This window comes from Uloborus diversus, chromosome 2, assembly GCF_026930045.1.
Source record: "Uloborus diversus isolate 005 chromosome 2, Udiv.v.3.1, whole genome shotgun sequence".
Classification (NCBI taxonomy): Eukaryota; Metazoa; Arthropoda; class Arachnida; order Araneae; family Uloboridae; genus Uloborus; species Uloborus diversus.
This window is the reverse complement of record NC_072732.1, coordinates 13374480-13397684: the sequence shown is the minus strand read 5'-3', so window position 1 is coordinate 13397684 and position 23205 is coordinate 13374480. Positions and strand designations below refer to the sequence as shown.

At 36.7% G+C, this 23205-nt stretch overlaps 1 protein-coding gene across 1 annotated transcript in view; it reads right to left on the bottom strand.

The window, feature by feature from the left end:
* LOC129217817 (cell adhesion molecule Dscam2-like) overlaps nt 1-23205 on the bottom strand; it is a 234892-nt gene that overhangs the window by 103562 nt on the left and 108125 nt on the right. The window contains exons 5-6 of the mRNA XM_054852155.1: nt 14286-14403; nt 8489-8664 (exon numbers count right to left, since the gene is read on the bottom strand). Of these exons, the coding sequence (XP_054708130.1) occupies nt 8489-8664; nt 14286-14403 (294 nt within the window). The remainder of the gene's footprint in view (nt 1-8488; nt 8665-14285; nt 14404-23205) is intronic.

The following is a 23205-nucleotide window of genomic DNA, read 5'->3' as shown; positions in this document are numbered from 1 at the left end:
AATACATAGTAGTGCGACTGGAGGACATTTTGGTGTCTTGAAAACCCTCAATAAAGTTCGGGAGCGCTTCTTCTGGAGTAAGGCGAAGGATGACGTGGAGAAGTGGTGCCATTCGTGTGACGCCTGTGCTGCTCGTAAGGGACCGAGGAAGAGAAGCAGAGGGAAGCTACAGCTGTACAACGTTGGAGCTCCTTTCGAACGAATTGGGATCGACATCCTGGGTCCTCTACCAAGAACTGCTGATGGGAACAAATACATTCTTGTTTCCCCCGACTACTTCACCAAATGGCCGGAAGCATATCCCATTCCAGATCAAGAAGCTACCACCGTAGCAGAGACTCTAGTCCAGCATTGGATCTCGAGATATGGAACACCTTTGCAGATCCATTCCGATCAAGGGAGGAATTTCATCTCTGCTGTGTTTAAGGGCCTATGTCAAATTCTCGGAATTGAGAAAACTAGGACAACACCACTACACCCACAATCGGACGGCATGGTGGAGAGATTTAACCGCACAATCCTGAATAATCTCTCACTTATGGTATCCAGAAATCAACAGGATTGGGACAAGAAGCTACCTTTGTTCCTGCTGGCCTACCGCAGTGCTATCCACGAGACTACCGGATTTGCCCCATCTCAGATGCTCTTCGGACGAGAGCTTCGGCTACCTTCGGTCGTCCTCCGGATGCGCCTTCATCGCCTGAGGAGTACATCCAGGATCTCCAGGCCCGGTTGGAAGACGTTCATAACTTCGCACGAGAGCGAATCAACATCGCGGCGGAGAAGATGAAGACCCGATACGACACAAGGTTCACTGGACATGAATTCAACGAAGGCGACAAGGTTCGGTTATGGAATCCCATCCGACGGAAAGGTCTTTCACCCAAATTGCAGTCGCATTTGGATGGACCCTATAAAGTACTTAACCGACTGAATGACGTCGTAGTGGGAATCCAAAAATCACCTAATGCAAAACCTAGGGTTGTACATTATGATAGGTTAGCCCCATAGGTTTGGCCATAGTTCAGGAGTATTACGTAAACAACCATGGTTGATAACATAAAAGTTGTAGATAATTTTTTTGCTTTTAATGTCTAGTGATATTTCTTGTTATTATTGTGTTTCCTATGCATTATTGGTTATTATTTAATGTGTGTATTTGTGAACTTGTGATAGACGTTTGAACCCTTTCTGGGGATTGTACTGCCCGGGACGTGCAGTCCTTAGGAAGGGGGCAATGTTACAAATTCTATAAATAGTAATTATTGTAGTAACGTAACCTGTAAATAGTTTCCCGTAATAAATATACAACCCCTTTTCATTCGGCTAAAGTATACGACCCCTATTTCCTTTTCTTTCCATTGATAAAATTTGATAACGGTCTACGCATTTCGAGAAGCAGTAAGAATGTTGTGGAAACTTTTTGGACGTTTATAAAAGCGTCCCGCGTGATAAAAAGTTTAGTTTCGATTGAGATTTCGAACTGAGAGCGTATTTGCTCTGTTTATTGCGAGGCATTTCGCTGTGTTATTCTTCGTATTTGGAAGTAAATACGTGTGTAAACGTTGAGTTTACGGTGTTGTGTGATAATTGCTTAATTGCTGATGAATAATTTAGCAGTTGTTGACGATCTTTCCTGTACATGGTGTAAATAAATTTCCTGTATTTTTCATCAAGAACTGTGTCGTCCTTTCAAGAAAGTTTAAAGCCGCACCGGATCCGTTACAATAGTTTAATCTTACGCAATGGATATGTGCTCTTTTTCTTACCTACCTCATTGAAAAATAGCCCCTCTATATCTCAGGTCAAATATTACACCATTTTGGATTGAGAGAGTTGAATGGATTATTACTGCACTCAGGAGCGTGTTAATGTATTTTTCCCCACCTTCATTTCCTTTTTCCCCAGAACATATCATTATTGCTGACAAAACTGCCGAAGCGTATCACTATTTTTAAAAAATGTTCTTAAAGTTTTGGTAAAAAAAATAAGAGCGTCAAGTTTATCTAAATGTGGTCTTCTTCGCATTACGAGCAATTCACGATTCTCAATTAAAACCACGTGTAAAAGTCCATTTTTAAGTATCTTTCAACTGAAAATAAAAAATTTAAAATCGGCATCATTTTGCTAATCTTGTTGTTGGGGTTTAAACCTTGTTCAATAGTACAACTGAAACCTCCAATCCAGTTTTAATCTAGGGGAAAATACTTATTAATAATAATGTGAAGACAGTGGGAAATTTATTTAGAGCTGAGACGGTGATTTCGCTAGAATATTATCCAAAAAGCAATGCTATTTTTTTTAATAGAATCGCTACTAAAAAAAAACAAAAAAGCTCAACTGAAACGAGCTGAGGTGTCCATCACATGACTTCCTTTCACTCCAATTCAATGTCATTTCCCCATTATTGGCAATTTTAATGTGATTCAATTGTTTATTCTCTAAATATCACCAACAGTGGCCAAATTGAAAACAAATTTAAAATTAAAAAAAAAATCGCCAAATCTGTCGCCAAATTGGCGACCAAAAAACTGGCGATACATCGCCAAGTGTCCGACAAATTATAACACCACTTGAGTTTACATCGAAATTAACAATGATTTTCCCCCAAAAAGGGGCAAAAGACCCCCTTAGGAACATTCGAATGCAACCAAAAGGGAAGGTGCATAACTCGGCCCTACTAGGAGTCTACGTACTAAATTTCAACTTTCTAGGACATACCGTTCTTGAGTTATGCGAGATACATACACACAAACGCACATACATACGTACATACGGACGTCACGAGAAAATTCGTTGTAATTAACTCGGGGGTCGTCAAAATGGATATTTCGGGTGTCTGTAGGTTCCTCCCACGTGGTCGGGTCGAAAAAAAAACTCAACATTTATTCGGGGGTGAGAAAAATGGAAATTAAGGCCGATTTTTGAGTGAAATTTTTTTCGCGAATACAATACTTCCTTTTTTGTAAAAGGAACTAAAAAAGCAAGCTTTTGTTTTTTTTTTATAGTGTATGAAAAACGGTAATTCACTACTAGTTACGAAATAAAGGCCTTTACTTCACGTATTTTGACTATCGTCACATTGTTATTTTCTGCAACAATGTTAAGATAATATTTTCCTTAATTTTAGAAATTCTAATACTTGTGACTTCCTATCTCTTTAAAAATATAAGTAGAGAAAAAAAGTCACAATTTGCAGTAACCCTTTTTTTTGCTATAAGAGCATCTTTGGTAATGAAATAAATAAACGAGCAGATGTGTGCATCACATGACTTCCTTTTACTCCAGTTTAATGTCATTTTCTCATTATTGGCAGTTTTAATGTGATTCAATAGTTTACTCTCTAAATATCACCAACAGTGGCCAAATTGAAACCAGATTTAAAAAAAATTTTTTTTTTGAAAAATCGCCTAATTTTTCGCCAAGTTGGCGACAAAACTTGGCGACCAAAGACTGGCAATTTATCGCAAAAGTGTCCGCCAAATTATAACACCACTTGAGTTTACATCGAAATTAACAATGATTTAACCCCAAAAAGGGGCAAAAGACCCCCTTTGGAGCATAAGAATGCAACCAAAAAAGAAGGTGCACAACTAGACCCGACTAGGAGTGTATGTACCAAATTTCAACTTTCTAGAACATTCTGTTCTTGAGTTATACGACACACATACACACATACGTACATACAGACGTCACGAGAAAACTCGTTGTAATTAACTCGGAGATCGTCAAAATGTATATTTCGCGTGTCTGTACGTTCCTAGGCACATATCGACGTGTGGTCGGGTTGAAAAAAAATCTCAACATTCATTTGGGGGTGAGCAAAATGGAAATTAAGGCCGATTTTTGGGTGAAAATTTTTTCGCGAATACAATACTTCCTTTTTTTTTGTAAAAAGAAGTAAAAAAATGCTGATTTCAAACATACTCGCTATAGCAAAAAAGGAGTCACCGCCAGACATTACATAAGTTCCACTTCAAGTAAACACTTGCTCGGCTTAATTAACCGAAAAGCAGCAATTTTTGATGAGTTGTTTGTCAAACGAACTTGCAAATGGAAGATCGCAATTAACTACCTTTCTCCTTTCTTTTCCGGAATAGTTTGCGTCTAACTACCGGGGATCGATAACTAATCATGCCTGAGTTATTTAAGAGGGTAGTCTCATTCATTTTCGAATAAAAGAGGGTGTTGTTGAATACGCTGCACGGGTTCTCTAGCGTTGTCGAGGTTTATGGCAATTAAGTCTTCGATAATGTGCCGTGAATTAGGTTTCGATTCTTTTGAGGGTTGTCTGTTCCGATGAATGATTTATTTCCAAATTACTTGTTTCTGCTCGAAAACCGCACTCGAATAGACTTCATTAGCTGCTTTTGTTTGAATCCATCGCAGTTGAATTATGTTTAAATCTTTGATGCTTAAGGGAAGTCAGTACCCTAAATACTTTCAAAAATTCGATTTTTTAATTTTTGTATATTTTGAAACTCCATTTCAATACTTTTTTAATGATACAAGTTTCTTGATCGTGCTCATATTAGAAGTAAGTTAAAATAAACTTTAAAATATATAAAACCTATTTTGATGAGGAATGATTTTCCTCTTTAAATCGCAATATCTCGAAATGGTATTTTTGAAACTAAATGTTCCTTTTTCTCAGAAACTAAATTGTGTTAGGCTTTGAAATTTTTACCACCAATTCCATACATTTACCTGCATATACTGAAGTAAATTTTGTTCTCATATTCGAATACTATTTTTTTTATAGAACAGGTTTTGAGTTGCAAAATGGCATTTTTTGAAAAAAATAAAATGACTTACACACTAGAATTTTTTTTAAAAAACTAAGCTTTCTTTCTGTAAAATTTTACTTCAGTAGAGAGAAAAGAGTCCATTTAAGGTACAGAAAAAAATTCAGAATTTTTTCTTTAATAGAGTTTCAGAAAAAGGTACATGAACATGTGAAAATTAACATTGACAGTATATGGGGTACTAACTCCCCTTAACTACAACTTTTGGGAGAGTAAATTTCAAGAAGAAATGTATTTTTTCTTCTGTTAAAGTTATATGAGGCAGTGAGAAGCAAAGGATGTAAGTGGCAGAATTAAAAATTTGGAGATAACAGTACACATGGTAGGTGAACCTCTCCTCTGTCTTGGGGCAAGAGATGGTACTAGTAACCCTGGTTGTTGCTGCTAAACAGCATGATTTAGAAAAAATTTCAATCAAAGTCTACCTACACTGTTAAAAATTTTCCGGAAAATTTACGGTAACTGTTACTGGCATCCATGTTGCAAGTAACTATTACCGTAAAAATCAAATGTTACTGTAAAATTTTACGGTTTCCTCGGTAGGCCACAGCAACCAATTGGAGCTGGGATCGCTGATTTTTACGGTAATTAATACCAGAAAAATAAGCGATCCCACCTCCAATTGGTTGCTGTGGCCTACCGAGGAAACCGTAAAATTTTACAGTAACATTTGATTTTTACGGTAATAGTTACTGGCAACATGGATGCCAGTAACAATTACCGTAAATTTTCCGGAAAATTTCCGGAAAATTACCATAATTAACGGTAATATTACGGTAACCGGTAATTAACGGTATATTTACGGTAATTAATACCGGAATTTTTCCGGTATTAATTACCGTAAAAGTCAGCAATGCGTTAAGTCCGCCATTTTACAGTAACAATTACCAGAAAATCTTCCTGAATTTTTAACAGTGTAGGATGTTATCTTTAAACGCGTTTTACACAAAACTTGAAAATGTCCACTTACATCCCTTTGCTTCTCTCTGCCTTACATATGTGCCCTCTCTCACCCATGTTTAATCAATTCAAAAATAGCGATTTAACCTAAACTAAAGCTCTGTTAAAAACACTGCATAAAGCAACGATAAAATTAAAAAAAATTTAAAAACCCTTGACTGAGTGGTAACTGTAGAATCAAGAGGGAAAATGGAAAATCCGGTTAAAAGCCTTATGTTATTAAAAATCAATGTCAAGTATTTTATCTAATATTAAATAGAAACTGGCAACAGATAAAAATTTTAAATCATTGCGCTTTATTTCCCTGTCGGCCAACAATAAATTCGGTTATAAATCGAGTGAATAACCGCTTAGCCGTTATTAAAATCTGCTTTAAAAAAACGTTATAACTCGAATTTTATGTAACGTGGAAGTTCCAAACACATTTTATCAGACGCGGAAAGAAATTTTCTTTCTTTCAGTATTAAATTTTAAAGTTTTTTACTATGTTTCCATTGCAAAAATCGCAAAAAACCTTTTAGAGGTTTTTAATTAATTTCTTCGTTAATTAATGTCATCCAAAGATGCAACCTAGCTAAGAACAGTCTCGATCAACTCTCTTTCGAAAAATTTTTTTTTTTCAAAATCGGTCCATCCGTTTAGGCACTAGAGTGCCACTGACAGATACACAGACACGTCAAACTTATAACTCCCTTCCTTTGTGTGTCGGGGGTTAATACAAGTAAAATTAAAAATTTTAAAAATTGCAAATGTAGAAACAAGAAAGAAAATTGAATCAATTTCAATACTATTAACATCTATTTGTTAACAAAAAGAAACTTGCAACAGATAAAAATTTAAAATCATTGCTTTCCTTGTCGGCCAACAATGAATTCGGTAGCTAATCGCTGAAAAAAAAGGCTTCCTACCAAAGGGCACGACCTTGAGGGTCACGGATTTAGACAAAATTCTAGATATAGGTCCATTCCCACTAGGTATGAGGCCAGGTAAAGCGGTTTGACTGCATAGGCCCTAGTTCGGTCGCAACGGGGGTCCGAAGTTGCTAATTTGGACCCAGAAATGTAATAGAATTCCCTATAAATTTACCATTTTATTTCCTTTTACTGCTATTCTACTACAGTATGAGTCATTTCGATGCACTTGGCTTTGAATTAACTACGTTGAATACTATTTTTAATAAGTGGTTCTCAAATTGTAATTGGATACTACTTCTAATTTCAAGAACTTGAATGTTAAAATAGCACAGTTACATGATATTTATCATTTTCAAATGAAACTAAATTATTTTCGTTTTATATTAATTGTCTGCTAGTAAAAAGTATTTATCGTTACTTTAACTGGATATTCTCCACTTGTAATCAAATTTGTTTCTATATAACAAGCAACAAAAATCGGAGAGGAGAAAAAGCTCTGATTTATTGCACGTGGCACATCAAAAAATAAACGAAAAAAAAAAAAAAAAAAAAAAAAAACAAGATCGTTTCGACTTTCCAAGTAACTAAAATAATGCCCATAAATAAATAAATGTTCTCCCTTCCACTTGCTCTACTAACAAAAGACACCAAATGTGTTTGGAGAACGTTCTTTGTACCTAAGTCGGAAATTCCAGGAAACGCCATTGCATTTTTGGAGCCAAACTAGCAAATTCAAATCCTCGTTGCAGCCAAACTAGGGCCTATGCAGTCAAACCGCTTTACCAGCGCTCATATCTTGTGGGAATGGACCTATATCTACAATTTTGTCCAAATCCGTGACCCTCAAGTTCGTGCCGTTTGGTTGTTAGTCGCATTTAAAATCTGTTTTAAAAAGCGTTACAATACGAATTCTATATTATAAAAAGGAAGTTCCAAACACATTCTATCAGACGCAGAAAAAAATACTCTTTATTTTGGTACAAAATTTTAAATATGTTTTCACTGCAAAAATTGCGAAAAACCTTTCAGAGGTTTTTAAATAATATCTTCGTTAATTAGAATCATCCGAAGACGCAACCTAGCTAAGAACACTCTCGATTAACTCTCCTTTCGAACAAAAAGTTTTTTTTTTAAATCGGTCCATCCGTTTAAGCGTTAGAGTGCCACAGACAGACACACACACACACACACACACACAGAGACACGTCAAGCTTATTAACCATTCCTTTGTGTGTCGGGGTTAAAATATGGGACTCTTCAATTAATTAATTGTTACTTCATTGCCAATGCGCTGCTGTATGCTCAAATTAAATAAATTAAAATTAGTGGATCAAACAAGTTTTCATTCAAGATTATGTCTGTACAATTTTATTTTAATAGAGAAGAGATATCAACAATTGCGCAATACACCCAACACTGTAGTGATGCGACATCGTTATTTATTTATTTATTTTTTTGTAACACATCGATGTTTTGCGTTTGATGTTTTTTTCGATGTCTATGTTTTACATTTGAACAACAACAACAAAAAAAAAAAAAAACTTAAATGAGCGATAGAGAAGTCATATCGATAGAAAAACATCGATATTTAAAATTAAAAAGCCGATGGTATCAATGAACTTCGTATTTGAAACATCAATGAAAACATCGATGTCTAGATTCGCTTTTGAGTTACATTTATTTTTCGTGTTATTCAGTCTGAAAATATTTCCTCATTATTATAACTATAGTTGGGGCAAACCTAACCTCGCAGAATCGTAATGGAATGCCAACTACTGGTGGTGTCACAGAAAAAACTGAGCCATTTACCCGAAACTGTAAGCAACGTGAAAGCTCTGTCTTCTCCTGCACTGTTGTTGACGACACACACATATCGCGCGCTGTCCTGAACAGTGACGTACTGCAGTACCAGGGACCCGTCCAGGAGAGTGACTCGATGACTGGAGCTCATCGACACCAGACGGCCATCTTCTTCGCGATACCATCTGGAATAAAGGAAAAAATTTAGTTATGACATTGTTCTTGAAAAAACAAGCTGTGTGTGCATCACATGATTTCCTTTTGCTCCAATTTAATATCATTTTCTCATTATTGGCAGTTTTAATATGATTCAATAGTTTTCTCTCTAAATATCACTAACAGTGACCGAATTGAAACCAGATTTAAAAAAAAAAAAATTTTTAATCGCCAAATTTGTCGCCAGGTTGGCGACAAAACTTGGCGACCAAAAGACTAGCAATGTATCCCCAAGTGTCCGCCAAATTATAACACCACGTGAGTTTACATCGATATTAACAATGATTTCCCCCCAAAAAGGAGCAAAAGATCCCCTTTAAAGCACATGAATGCAACCAAAAAAGAAGGTGCACAACTAGGCCCAACTAGGAGTCTACGTACCAAATTTCAACTTTCTAGGACATTCCGTTCTTGAGTTATGTGACATACATACACACATACGCAAATACATACGTACATACAGACGTCACGAGAAAACTCGTTGTACCTAACTCGGCGATCGTCAAAATGGATATTTCGGGAGTCTGTACGTTCCTAGGCACATATCCACGTGTGGTCGGGTTGGAAAAAGAAACTCAACATTCATTTGGGGGTGAGCAAAATGGAAATTAAGGCCGATTTTTGGGTGAAAATCGTTTCGCGAGTACAATACTGTCTTTTTTGTAAATGGAAGTAAAAAGGAATAAATAAGTAAGTAATAAAATAAATGAATAAAGAAACCATAAAACGAAATGTAAAACCGACTTCTAAGGATATACATTTTACTAGAATTAATTCTGATTCATTTGCAATGAGTATGTTCTAAAAAACGAGTAAAACTGCGTGAACGAAAGTAATATAAGAAATAACAACGTCAAAAAGCAAGTTATTTCTTACTTTACATTTCAGCACGAAGGTATTTATTTATCTTACCTGAACTACCTCTGTCTCTAGCATTCTAACTCAGTGAAGCCGTGTATGCTAATTTCTACTCATTTATTATTACTTAATTTAGGACTACTTTATTTATGTTAGGGTTTTTAATTGTTTATTTCATCTTCCGAAATGAGAAAAAATATTTCTTATGATATGAAATATTTTTAAGAATAAAGAAACATCTTTACTAATAATAAAGCAGAAAGTCTCTCTGTCCGGAGGATGTCTGGATGTCTGAAGGATGTTTGTAGGATGTCTGTGACGCGCATAGCGCCTAAACCGTTCGGCCGATTTTCATGAAATTTGGCACGAAGTTAGTATGTAGCATGGGGGTGTGCACCTCGAAGCGATTTTTCGAAAATTCGATGTGGTTCTTTTTTTATTCCAATTTTAAGAAAAAAAAAACTATCATAAATTACGAAATTATCATAACGTGGAGCCGTAACATGGGCACAAGCCAATTGGCGAGATACGAAATTATCATAACGTGTAACCGTAACATGAGTACAAGCCAATTGACGAGAAAATTCACAATACATTATTTGTAAATACAGGCGAACCAAAAGACCTTTTAATTTTTCTATTACGGGCGAAGCCGTGCGGGTACCACTAGTTACTAATAATAAAGCAGAAAGTCTCTCTGTCCGGAGGATGTCTGGATGTCTGAAGGATGTATGTAGGATGTCTGTGACGCGCATAGCGCCTAAACCGTTCGGCCGATTTTCATGAAATTCGGCACAAAGTTAGTATGTAGCATGGGGTGTGCACCTCGAAGCGATTTTTCGAAAATTCGATGTGGTTCTTTTTTTATTCCAATTTTAAGAAAAAAAAAACTATCATAAATTACGAAAATTATCATAACGTGGAACCGTAACATGGGCACAAGCAAATTGGCGAGATACGAAATTATCATAACGTGGAACTGTAACGTCGGTACAAGCCAATTGGCGAGAAAATTCACCATACATTATTTGTACAAGCGAACCAAAAGACGTTTAATTTTTCTATTACGGGCGAAGCCGTGCGGGTGCCACTAGTATGTCATAAAACGATTTGTGTATGCGCTGATGTGTGCATCACATGACTTCCTTTTACACCAATTTAATGATAACAGTGCCTTGGAGTAAGCAAGGAAACAACTTCAAATATCTCCACTACTAGTTCGTCACGAACCGATGCAAAAAAGCGTTTTTACAGAAATTGATTTTCCCAATATCGACACCAAATTTGTCGTCAACTTGGCGATAGATCGCCAAATTGGCGACAAAACTTGGCGACCAAAAGCTTAGCAATATAAGCCAAGTGCTCGCCAAATTATAACATCACTTGATTTTGCATTGATATTAACGTTGATTCCCCCCCCCCCCCTCCAAAAGGTGTAAAAGACCCTTCTGGAACATCTCAATACAATCAAAGAGAGAGGTCCGCAACTACATCCCACTAGGAGTCTATATAACAAAATTTTACTTTCTACGACATACCATTTTTAAGTTACGCGAGATACGAGCCTAAGTACGAGGCGTGTTTTTAAAATAAGTTCCGTTTTGATATAAAAAAAGAACGAGTACAGATAGAGCAAAGAAATTTATTGCACAAAAATCTACCATCCTTACGCTATTTTTTGACATTGCTCCCGTAATTTTCCAAGCATTTGTCATAGCGTGGTACAGGTTTTTGTATACCTATTCATAGAAAATTGCCGCCTGTGTAGTCAGCCATGGGATAACATGTTCTCTGAGCTCATTATTGCTGTTGTGCCACAGACCACCTAGGAAAGACTTTAGATGCCGAAACAAATGAAAGATGCTGCGAGCGAGGTGAGGGCAGACCAGAGGATGTTCAAAAACGCCCCAGCCAAAGCCCTGTAAGAGTCCTCATGGTTGACTAAACGGGCGGTAACTTTTTACGAATAGGTATACAAAAACCTGCACCACGCTATGACAAATGCTTGGAAAATCACGGGAGCAATGTCGAAAAATAGCGTAAGGGTGGTAGATTTTTGTGCACTAAATTACTTAGCTCTATCTGTACTCGTTCTTTTTTATATAAAAACGGAACTTACTTTAAAAACACGCCTCGTACATACAGGTAGTTATCAAAGTAATGGAGGCACACACACTTGGAAAAAAATCCGGGAATCGCTACTCTGCCTTAAATGTTCTGCTTATGAAGGTGCCCTTCTAACTGTAATAACTCACACTGGTGAATCCAGATGGTGATAGAGTCCTGTGGTCACTTTTGCTGCTGTTGTTCCCTTTTTAGACTTTGCAATCCACTTCAATACTCGTCGGTTTCTTTCCCTGAGCTTCTCTTTCCATCCATCAGTTTGCTTTGCCGAGATTGTCTTACCGCGCTGTGTTCATGCTGTCATGACTTTAGGTATTGTACCTCTAGAAATGCCAAAAAGTTGAGATTTTTCAGTTACACTTTGCTCGAGCAAGTAGCGCTCCAACAATTCGGCCTTTTTAAAAATTTGAGAGATCTGACATTTCACGCGTTTGGAAAAAATCCAAGACTTCCAGAACGTCCGTTAAACCACCATATACCACCAGAATATATACACTACTATTTATATATATATATATAAAAACAGATATCTAGTATTATTCTATATTTCTTACGAAGCAACGTTGAAAAATTTCCCTTTTATTAACAGGTGTTTCCATTATTTTGACAACTACATGTATATACGTACATACAAACGTACATACGAGGGGGAACCCAAAAGTAACCGGATTTTTGTTCTAAAATATTTATATATTAGTTTATTCACAAAATGTCTTTTGTCTCTTTCAAAGTGTTCACCCTTGGATGAAATACACTTATTAATTCTTTTTTTCCACAGTGAGAGGCTCCCCTGGAACTCTTTAGCTTTGACCATGTCCAGTGCCCGTTGCGAAGCAGTTTTTACAGCCTCTACATCATCAAAACGCTTCGATTTCGGAATTTTTTTCATCCTCGGAAACAGAAAAAGGTCACAGGGGGCTAGGTCTGGCGAATACTGGGCTCGAGGAACGACTGGCCACTCCTGAGAGGCCAAGTAGCGGTTAATAGTCAAGGCTAAGTGTACGGGAGCGTTATCATGGTGAAGGAACCATTCTTCCGATCGCCCGCGCGAGCACCAACCCACTCTTGTTTCTTCTAAAGTTTCGTCAATCGTAAAACGACGACTCTCGTTGATTTTTTGGCGGATTTTTTCAACGTTTTCATCATTTCGAGACGTTGCAGCGCGCTCAGAACGAGCATAATCTTCAACACTCATGTTACCATTTTTACAGCGCCAAAACCACTCGAAAACTTGTGTCCGGCTCAAAACGTCGTTCTTGAAAGCTTGTTGAAGCATTTGTTAAGCTATTCCGTTGCCGACTTTTCAAGCACGAAGCAAAATTTCAAGCTTACAGTTTGTTCTTTGAAATCTGCCATAATGAGTTCGCAGGCGGAAGGCAACAACGCCTGAGAAAACCAACACTACGATCCGACGTTATCAACTAAACTGACGCCACTTGCACAGCTGGTTTGTGAAGGTCTCTACTTGAGCCATCTATCTGGAGAACACTCTACTACATCTAGGATTGGCATCGCACCATTAGTCCGGTTTCTTTTGGGTCCCCCCTCGTACACACGCACATTCATACGCACATACAGACGTAACGAGAAACCTCATGGTAATTCACTCGGAGATGGTTAAATTGGATATTTCGGGCATTTATTATGCATATACGCTAGTGCGATAGAGCCAAAAAAAAAAAACACTCAGCATTCATTCGTTTATGAGTAAAATAGATCAGAGCTGCAGATTTTGAGTTGTAAAGTTGGACTCGGACTGATTTTGAGGTAAAGGAGTCGGAGTTTGGAGCCAAAGACTTCAAGATTCCCTAGAGTAGAAGTCAGAACCTGTCATTCTCCCCATAGTACGCTCTATTAGTGCTTTACACTTCACACTCTACTGTCCTCCATACCTAACACTACGAGTGGTTTAACCGGTTGCATGGGGCCTTGAAGACAGCTCTATTTTTTAGTACAGACCAGAAGTAGAACAACCACTGATCTATCATCCCTAGATGCATTGGTTTTAAATTGGAGCTTTGATGTCGTTGTGACCACGAGCATCGACGTGCGCCAGTCACTATTAGCGAACACGTTTTACCTTCGATCGGTTGGCATCAAGCTCGGGATCCTAAAGTTACGATTCCGACGTCCAATCGATCAGACCACCACGGCCTTATTCCAACAGTACTGCGGTGTCAGAGTCGGAGCTCTAAACTCCAGAAGTCGGAGTCGGCCACTTTTCCTTCTACTCTGCAACCTTGACTTTTTTTAAGGGTTAAGTGCTTTTCGGGCATTATAAATCTGCAGAATTTCTACCTATTTAAAATGAATGACGCATTGCTTGCCGCCCGCCTTGTCTAGTGGTCAGAGGAGTCTGACTGCGATGAGGAAGTCCCAGGTTCGAATCTCGGCTTGGGAATGGATGTACTTTCTTTCCCCTATTCCTCTCCTTTCTTTGTGTGAATGTGTTGTTATGCTGTGAATGGTTGCCTACCCTATTAACGGGTCCTTACGGTATGCGTGTATTGTGGAAGTCGGACTTCACACCAAATGACGGTACAGTTGGAAAAGTGAAGCAGCGCACACCAAATTGGCAGCCTAGTTGGCACAATGCATTGATTCTTACCTGTAGGACGGAGCTGGGAAAGCTGTTGCTGCACACGCTAGTTCCAACGTTTCTCCATCTTTGGCGGATACGAGGGGTCGAATATCGATGACTTTAGGAGACGAAGTTCCATGAGGCTCTGCGAAAAGAAAAAAAAAAAGGTCAGTTGGGGGAGAGTGAAATCATGTTATTAATGGAAATAAACTGCATAACGACAAATGTGGCAGTGAGAAATAAAGGGATGTAAGTGGACATGGTTTTAAATAAAACTCGTTTAAAGTTCAGATTCTAAGTGGACTTCCTTGAATTCTTTTTCTAAATCATGCTGCATAGCCAAAACCTACCAGGGCTACTAAAACTATTTTTTCCCCCAAGACAGAGAGGAGGTTCACCTATCATTTGTACTGGTTATCCCCAATTTTTACTTTCTTCTATATCTAATATATAGAAGAAAGTATTGGATTCGTGCAAATTTTCGAATTTCGAATTTTGACGGATTCGAACGTTTTGAGGTGTGCTGAGTCCATTTCGACTATTTTTGGAAAATGTCTGTCTGTCTGTGTGTGTGTATGTGTGTGTGTGTGTATGTGTGTGTGTATGTGTGTGTGTCACGTCTGTGTGTGACCAGTTTTTTGTGGCCGCTCTACAGCAAAAACTACCGCATAAAATCGAACGAAATTTGGTACACATATGTGCCCCTATGTAAACTTGTGCCCATTGGTTTTTGGCGCGAATTCCTCCAAGGGGGGTGGAGCAATGGGACGTTTTTTGAGTTACGCGTGATTGCTATTCCTCAGGAAGTAACTGGCGGAATCAAACAAAATTTGGTCCATATGTTGCCAGTAACAGGAACAGGTGCTGATTCAATTTTGGTGTCAATAACTCAAACGGGGGTTGAGCTATGGAACGTTTTTCGTCGTCAATTGTGACTGCTGTATCTCAAGAAATAATGAACGGAATGAAAGAAAAATTTATCGGCAAGTAGTCCTTAGTGGGTATAAGAGCTGATTTTATTTTGGTGTCAACAGCTAAAAAGGGGGTGGCGCAATCGCCCGTTCTTTTTTTCCATTGTGAGTGCCCTATCTCAAGAAGTAATGCTACGTTCTGGTTGAAATTTGGAATATATGTGAATCCATATGTAAACAGGCTTTGGTTCAATTTTGACGCCAATCGCTCCAAGAGGTGTTGATTTTTTTTTTTAATAAAAATAGCTTTATTAATGCAACAATAAGAAAGATAAATCGTAATAGATTGTCGTCTGCGTATTTCTCGTGATTTTAATTGCATGGAAATGATCGGAAATATTATCTCAATAATTTAAAATTTTTAACTGTTGCCATCTTATGTTTGTTAACAAATAAAATATTTGTAATTAATTCAAGCAAGGCTTTTAAAGTAACTTTCAATTTTCGCTCTTTGCTTTGCTTTTGCAATAATTCAGACATTGGGATGGTCGTCAAGTTTTTGCATGTGTAATTTTGTTTTCATTGAGAATATTGCTTCCTCGTCAAGCATGGGGAGGGATCAGAAAAAAAAAGAAAAATATAGAAGAAAGTTTCGTAATGGCCACAACATACTAGTTTATTTTTGCCACTTACATCACTTTGCTTCTCGTGCCTCATTTGTGATTTTATAACTACTATATGGGGGCGTGGCAGTTAGGCAATGTAAAGAGGGTGTGGTTATAAACTACAGCGTAAACGTCACCATAAGTTTAAAAAAAAAGTTTTTTAAACCAACGTTTAGTGATTTTACACTATCCAAGTTTGCAAACGCAAAAAGAGCTTAAAACTACAAATTACCGCCTACGGCCGCAGCTAACTAAAGGATTACTGCCGGAAAGCGGGCATTTCTTCCTCTCACGGGACAGCTCATATATTTCATCCAAAATAATAATTTAAAATAATGAACAAAATTTTGTTGCATAAGAAATCACAAACGTATGCGTAATTTCTTAAGTTAAAAAGAAAAATATATATATTCTTCTTTTAAAATCATTAATTTTTAATGCTATATATAGGCTGTCACGTTCGGGACAAAATGGTTGCCTTTTTCGTGGAATGGCACTAAAGCAGAACCGAATCAATATCGAACAGGTCAGTTTCAGCTTTCAGAAACTGCACGTTTGCCCTTGTTTTGGGTTCATCAGTAACAGCTATAACCGAACTTCAGGCACTTTTTTCAGTAGCTTAGTATGACTATTCCAGACTAATGAACCCCAAAAGAGGGAAAATCGGGAACGAAACAAAAAATATTTAGTCTCGAATTTTACTGTCTCTAATAATCCTAAAGTAAAAATTAGGTATTTTCAATTACCACATACACATTTGTAATCTGGGGTAAATTAAAAACGAATAAGCTAGTCACACTTCCTTTCTTTTGGTGTCGTATTATTGTTTGTATTTTGCATTAGATGAGAGTAATTTAATTTTTTTGTAAGATTTTCCTCCTTCAATCATGCTGCAGATCACAGCATTAAACTGGCAGCAGGTTACATGCCGTTGCTATACATCTAAAACCCCATAACTGGTTAGTAATACTATTTTTTTTTATCCACCAGTCGGAGAATGTGGGGTAAGTTAAATAGTTCAGATAATTTACTGTTTTTTAAAATGAACAAATTTTACACTTGTTTTGAAAATTACGATACATAAAGAAAGAACAATATATTTTGTTAAAAAAAACTAGCATTAAAATATTGCTTTTTACTTTTTGGCAATAAATTTGTACTTAAAAAAAATTAGTCGAAAAATTTCATTTCTCCGCAGACAAAGTGAAAAAAAAATACTGTTCTAATAAAATACTTTCTATTTAACAATTAAAAGTATTTTTTTGATTAAAAAGATGAGTAAATTAAAGAATGAATGAAGAAATGAATTGATAATGAAGCTAGTAACCAATAAATAAATATGAAAAATGAACAAAATATAAGAAAAAATACATGAGTAAATAAAATATTGAATAAATAAGAAATAATGTTCATGAATGAATATATACGTAAATTACTAAATTAAGGAATGAAAATAAAGTAATTAATAAATGAATACGTACGAGATTTAATAAATGATTGAAATTAACTATTTCACTTCGCTCCATCCAATTTGCCAAGCATGCACTTGACTAGTAATTGTACCAAAAAGTCAATACAAAACATAAGCTTAATATCCTTATAAATAATAGCTAATGAGCGAGTAACGCTCCTGACGTCATCAACAATGAAGTTCGCGCCACGACATGATAATTTGATAATATGTTTGGAATTGTTCGAGATGCAGGAAACTGCTTCACTTTGATAAGGCTGAATTGGATCCGGTAACGTAACTGTTTTACTGGGGAATGAGGGAACGAAAAAGTGGTCAACAATGAACCCCAACTACAGCAGCTTAGACTTGATCCACTGGAGTTAGGGTTCAAATTTCAGGTATCAAAATATCACCAAACAGGCAATGGCTTCGTTCAAATGTAGAAGCGATTTTCACCTGGCATATCTTGACGGGCGATTTTCTAGTTAAATAAATAAATACTGCACCGAATATTAGCAGGTCTCAATTAATATTGCAAATGTAAGTAACAAGATCTTTATCATTTACAAATCTTACTACTATTATATATGCGAAAGTTTGTCTGTATGGATGTATGGATGTATGGATGGATGTTTGTTACTCTTTCACGCAAAAACTACTGAACGGATTTTCATAAAACTTTACAATAATATAGCTCATGCATCAGAATAACACATAGGGTAGTTTTCGTCCCATTATGGGGGGCAAAACCCCCTTAGGGGGCAATAAAACACAATTTTCGTATAAATTCTCTAATATTGGGAGGAAAAAATACTTGCACATATTTACATTAAATGTCCATCGAAAGCTCTGATTTTTCTGCTGAAGATGGCACCTGTTCGAAATTTCTAAGTAGAATAAAAAACGAGTTATGAGCTTTTTAGTTCCATGTTCGAAGGCTTTCCTCAACTCAATACAGTATTTAGTGTATCATCTCAACTCCCTGTCGATAGCGGCAATTGTTATATTGTTGACTCTCTTTGCTTTTCGTGACTCTTCAAGGCTTTTCTCAAGTCAAATCTTGAAGTAAGATTTTTGCACAAGATTGGCAAATAATACATGATTTGGCTGATCATTTTCCACTTAAACGGAACTTTAATGTAATTAATGGTTTTTATTATTATTTATGCTGATTGAACGCTTACTCATTATCCAATCAACCAGCAGATCGCCAAAATTTTTGCAGAAAGATTTCCGTAGCTGATGCATTTGGCAGTTTTTTCAACGTCGCTGTTTTTGAAGCCGAAGACTACGTCATAATGTTTCTCAGCTTTCACCATGTGAACAAAATATCGCCAATCAAAGAATTTTCAAAAGACCTTTTTTACTGTGTTAAATAATCCAGCAACTAAATTAGGCAAATCCATAAACAGCACAAAAACTTCCATTAATATTCCTTTTTGCACAATTTCAAACAATCACCAGATTTTACAACTTATTTTGGAAACATTTCGGATGAAACTGTTTAGCGCCATTTTATGGTGACCAAAAGTATCTCAGAATCTGGCGACGATATCTCTGTAACGAAAATTAATATCATATCGTTTTACAAAGGAAGGAAAGAAGGGGGGAGAATCATCGAAGGTACCCCAAAATGACTCTCGCAAATTCGGTAAAATCGCACCAAGAGCCCACAATGATTGAAATTTCCCAAAATAGCTAAAGCAAGTATAACAGTATAAGGGGATTACGAGCGCAGCTACTTTTTTTAAATCACTTCGTAATTCATTAGCCATACAGAGAAGGTTTTAGACTCCATGTTAAAAAAAAAGTATCAACAGATTAATCTTTTTAAACATGAGAAGATTAATTTCATGTTTTGGAAATTTGTATTTGCTTAAATATAGTGCTTTCGTTTCTAAATCAATACTATTTTGTTCTTTATACTTATTGCTATTTTAGTTTTATGGGTAAAGAAGAAACTCGATTTTTAATCACGTCAAAAAGATGTGTTTTAAATTCTTTCCTTAAAACAGAAAACAAAAGCAAGTAACGATTTTTTCTCTTAATTATTACTGACCCAGGGAACGCCGGGTATTTTCACTAGTAGCAAATAATTGTGGATTTTAAAATTTGATTTTCAAATAATCCAGGCTTTCTTCGATCCGAGTTATCATTTTAAAAATGTTTCAAGAAACTTTTTTCCCCATATTCGCAACTCAAATAAACTAAAGGGGGCGCTGCAGCCAATGTCTAATGGCGGACAAAAAATGTAAAACAAACCAATGCCGTAACTTATAACTTACTTTGAAGTTTAGTGGCTGACAGTTATTTTTCGTTGTGTTTATGGGAAGCTTTCTTTTCTATTCCTTTGAAATTACATTACATCACAAACTGTCTGAAGCCTCTAATTTACCACAAAGAAATCACGTGGAATGGAATGTTTTGCCTTTTTCAGTTGCATTGTCAATCACCGCAAGGTAGCGTATTCGAGCTCAAGAGTTGCGAATACTAGTTATGTCAAATTCCAAATGAAAAATTTTAAAATATTTCAAACCGACAGCGTTTCAGGACAGTTATTTTTGGCATAATCAATAGCGCCCATCTGTTTAATTTATATTTATTATCATCGGAAAGCAAACTTGACAGCGGAATTTTAATTTTCAAAACACATCATCCGATATCAATTCTGTTATCAAATCATATCTCGGGTTTGCAAGGGCACTGTCACGTACGATGAATGGGGACTCGTTTCATCAGAAACTTAATGGGAAGGCTTCGCGCCATTTGATTTAATCAAGCGTTCCAATTACCGTGATTTGTGCGCGATTCATTAGCGGAATTGCCAGAAAACCTTTCGAACGGTGATATTTATAGCTCTGGTTTTGAAGCGGGAAGAAGGATGGGATCGAACTTGACTCAAAATTTCGCGTAAAAGCGAGTGAATCACTACTAGTGGGATCTGACATATAGTTTCGAAATTGCTCAGGCGCGCTGAAAAATTGAACCAGAAGCATGTTTTTGATTAGATTAAAATCCCAATTTCGCTCTTATGTTGCTTTGCATTAGGAACAGTGTTATTTGCTTAAATGGAATTATTGCGTGGTCCGTGTTCTTTCATGACAGATTTTCCAACCGTCAAAAATTTTCGCAACTATTTGCACTTCCTTTTATAACAAGAAGTTCCGTCTAGAACTACACGAGCCTACTTTCCCGCATACCCATACTACTTTTTAGTACCTGATCAATATTCTCAAATATAGCTAAAATCGCAAATTGTTTCAAACATATTTTTGCTAAAAAAAAAAAAAAGCAGCACCTTTTAAACAAAGCAGCTAATACACTTTTTTCCCTTAAAAAAATTCTTTAACAGCTTTCAAAACGAAAAAATAATAATTAAAATTAATAAGCTTATCTATATATATAATTCTCTTACGTGCCGGCAAATGAAGGGGTGAATTTCTAAACCTCTGTTGGCAACACTTCGCCGATAAATCATGTAAACAAACTTCTACGTTGTTTTGAAATCTTGAATCACAGAATACTCAACGAACTTTTTTTTTTTTTGAGATGAGTTTGAGTCGGGCTGTGGCCCATTTCAACCTTAATCAGCAAAGAAAAGCTCAAAGAAGGCAGGAAACCGTTCTTGAATCCAATTTAAGACGAGCCATTTCCAGAGTTGTATTCTCTGATTCGCTGCCGATAATTTTTAGCGGCTGGGGAATTTTCAGTCAGCAGTTCCTTCAACAGATCAGGTGCGTCACACAATGCCGGTAACCGCACCTTTCCGTCATGGCAAAATTTAGTATATTTATTTGCAGTATTACGCTCTTTCTGCCAATAAAGAGCACCACAAAATTCGCATTCTTCACACATTGCTCCACAATCATGTTCATCGGCAATGTTGTTTTGAACGCGTAGGCGCTTTGAGCGTCGTCTATTCTCTGCTTCAGTACGACAGTTCAGTTCAAAATGAATAACCGAGAAAGAATTTACTTTATTCCTTTTATTCTCAGCTGAAAGGTTTCGCCAAATTTGTTTAGGGTTATAGTAGTTTTAGTATTGTGCAAGCAAAGTAGCCTTGGCGAGTTTTCGCGTTTTTAGTTAAACCATTTTTTGTTCGTGACGTGGCAAGGATTCAGAATAACAACAAGAAGGACAAACGTTTGAGAAAATATGTTTGGTGCTCTCTGAGCCTGTTTTTAGTCATGGCCAGCTCTATGTGGCATTATCAAGAACAAGATCTTTTGAAGCAGTGTCAGTTGTGGCTCCCAAACGGGACATTTTTAATTGTGTATATGAGGAAGTTTTCTCAGATTAGAATATATAAGAGTGTAAATATGTAAATATATATAAGAGTGTAAATAATGTAAATACATCCCTCGGGGGAGCCTGTAACCCCTAGAGGGCGCGTCCCCAGGTGGCGGATAGGGGAATGCCTTCATTGGTTTTCCAATGGGTGGTAGAAGGGAAATAAAATACCTTCCGCGGACCAACAGGTAGAAGTGCAATCTCTCCAAAGCAATGACAGACACTTTTGTATCTATAATGGTAAAGTTGTGCACATTGCCAAGGCAGTCATCTTACATACAGCAAAGTTAAACTGTCGAAAATCTGGCTAAAGCAGACAAATTAACATTATGAACGTAATTTTCATATTGGTTAAATGGATGGTGACCTAAATGCAATTACCAACTTTAATTTTTACGGAAAATTTTAGCTAGGCTAATGTATTGGCATACAGCGAGCGAGCGAAGCGAGCATGGATCGCGAAGCGATCCACAGGGAACTGCGTAAGCAGTTCCGGGGGTTGGCGAGCGATAGCGAGCAGGGGGCGATAGCCCCCTAGTTAAAATAAATACATCATATCAAAAAAAAAAAAAATCTTTTCTTTTTCCCCTGTTGCCAAAAATAATTTTTTGAATGACTTAATGCACTTACCAAAATAAATAAAAACAATAAAATGTCAACTTAACAAAATACTTTTCATTGTCAAAAAAAAAAAAAAAAAAAAAAAATCGTCTGCGCATATCGTTATGTAGAAAACTGAGTACCTAAATTAAAACTTTAGCGTGAAAATAAAAACAAATCATATCAACAATAATTATTTCACAGTGAAAACCATAGCTGCGGAGTCGGAGTCGGAGTCAATCTCATTTTGGGATAAAAGAGTCGGAGACGAACATCCAAGAATCGGTGTCAGTCATTTGTCCTCCGTGTATACATTTTTGCCAAAGCTACGAAGTCAGAGTCGAAGTCGGGGAGTCGGAGTCCGATTAATTGTCGGGCACAGGAGTCGGAGTCGGAGTCAGGTGCCTATAAATTCTCGGAGTCGGAGTCTGGAGTTTGGCGTCAAGAGCTATTTCCAACAAAATTTGTTTGAAATAAATCCGCCTTCAAGCACGAAATCTACATTGACTTTCAGTTTCCCCGTAGGCGCTAATGTTAAGTTTTTTTGAACTGTTTAAAATTGAACAAAAATAGTTCAAATCAAAAAGTGAAATATGGGAATAAGGTGTCCTCGCCGAGATCTTTCGAACAAAAAAACGTTTGTTCGAATCGGGTTATTCATTCAAAAGTTATTAGGGGGGGACAGACAGACAGACAGACCGACAGACATTTTCCCCCATCTCAATACCCTACTTTAAAATTTTTAATGCTTCGATATTTATTTAATTATTTTATTTATTTTTGATTTCGCGACATTTTTAAGATGCATTAAGCCTTCTTTCATGCTTTTTTCTTCTTTTTATGACTTTTGCTGGGAAAGTAGGCTAAAAAAGGAAGTATTGTAGTCGCAAAAAACCTTTCATTCAAAAATCGACCTAAATTTCCATTTTGCTCATCCCCGAATGAATGTTGAGTTTTTTTTTCGATTCGACCACACGTGGATAAGTACCTAAGAACGTATAGACACGCGAAATATCCATTTTGACGAT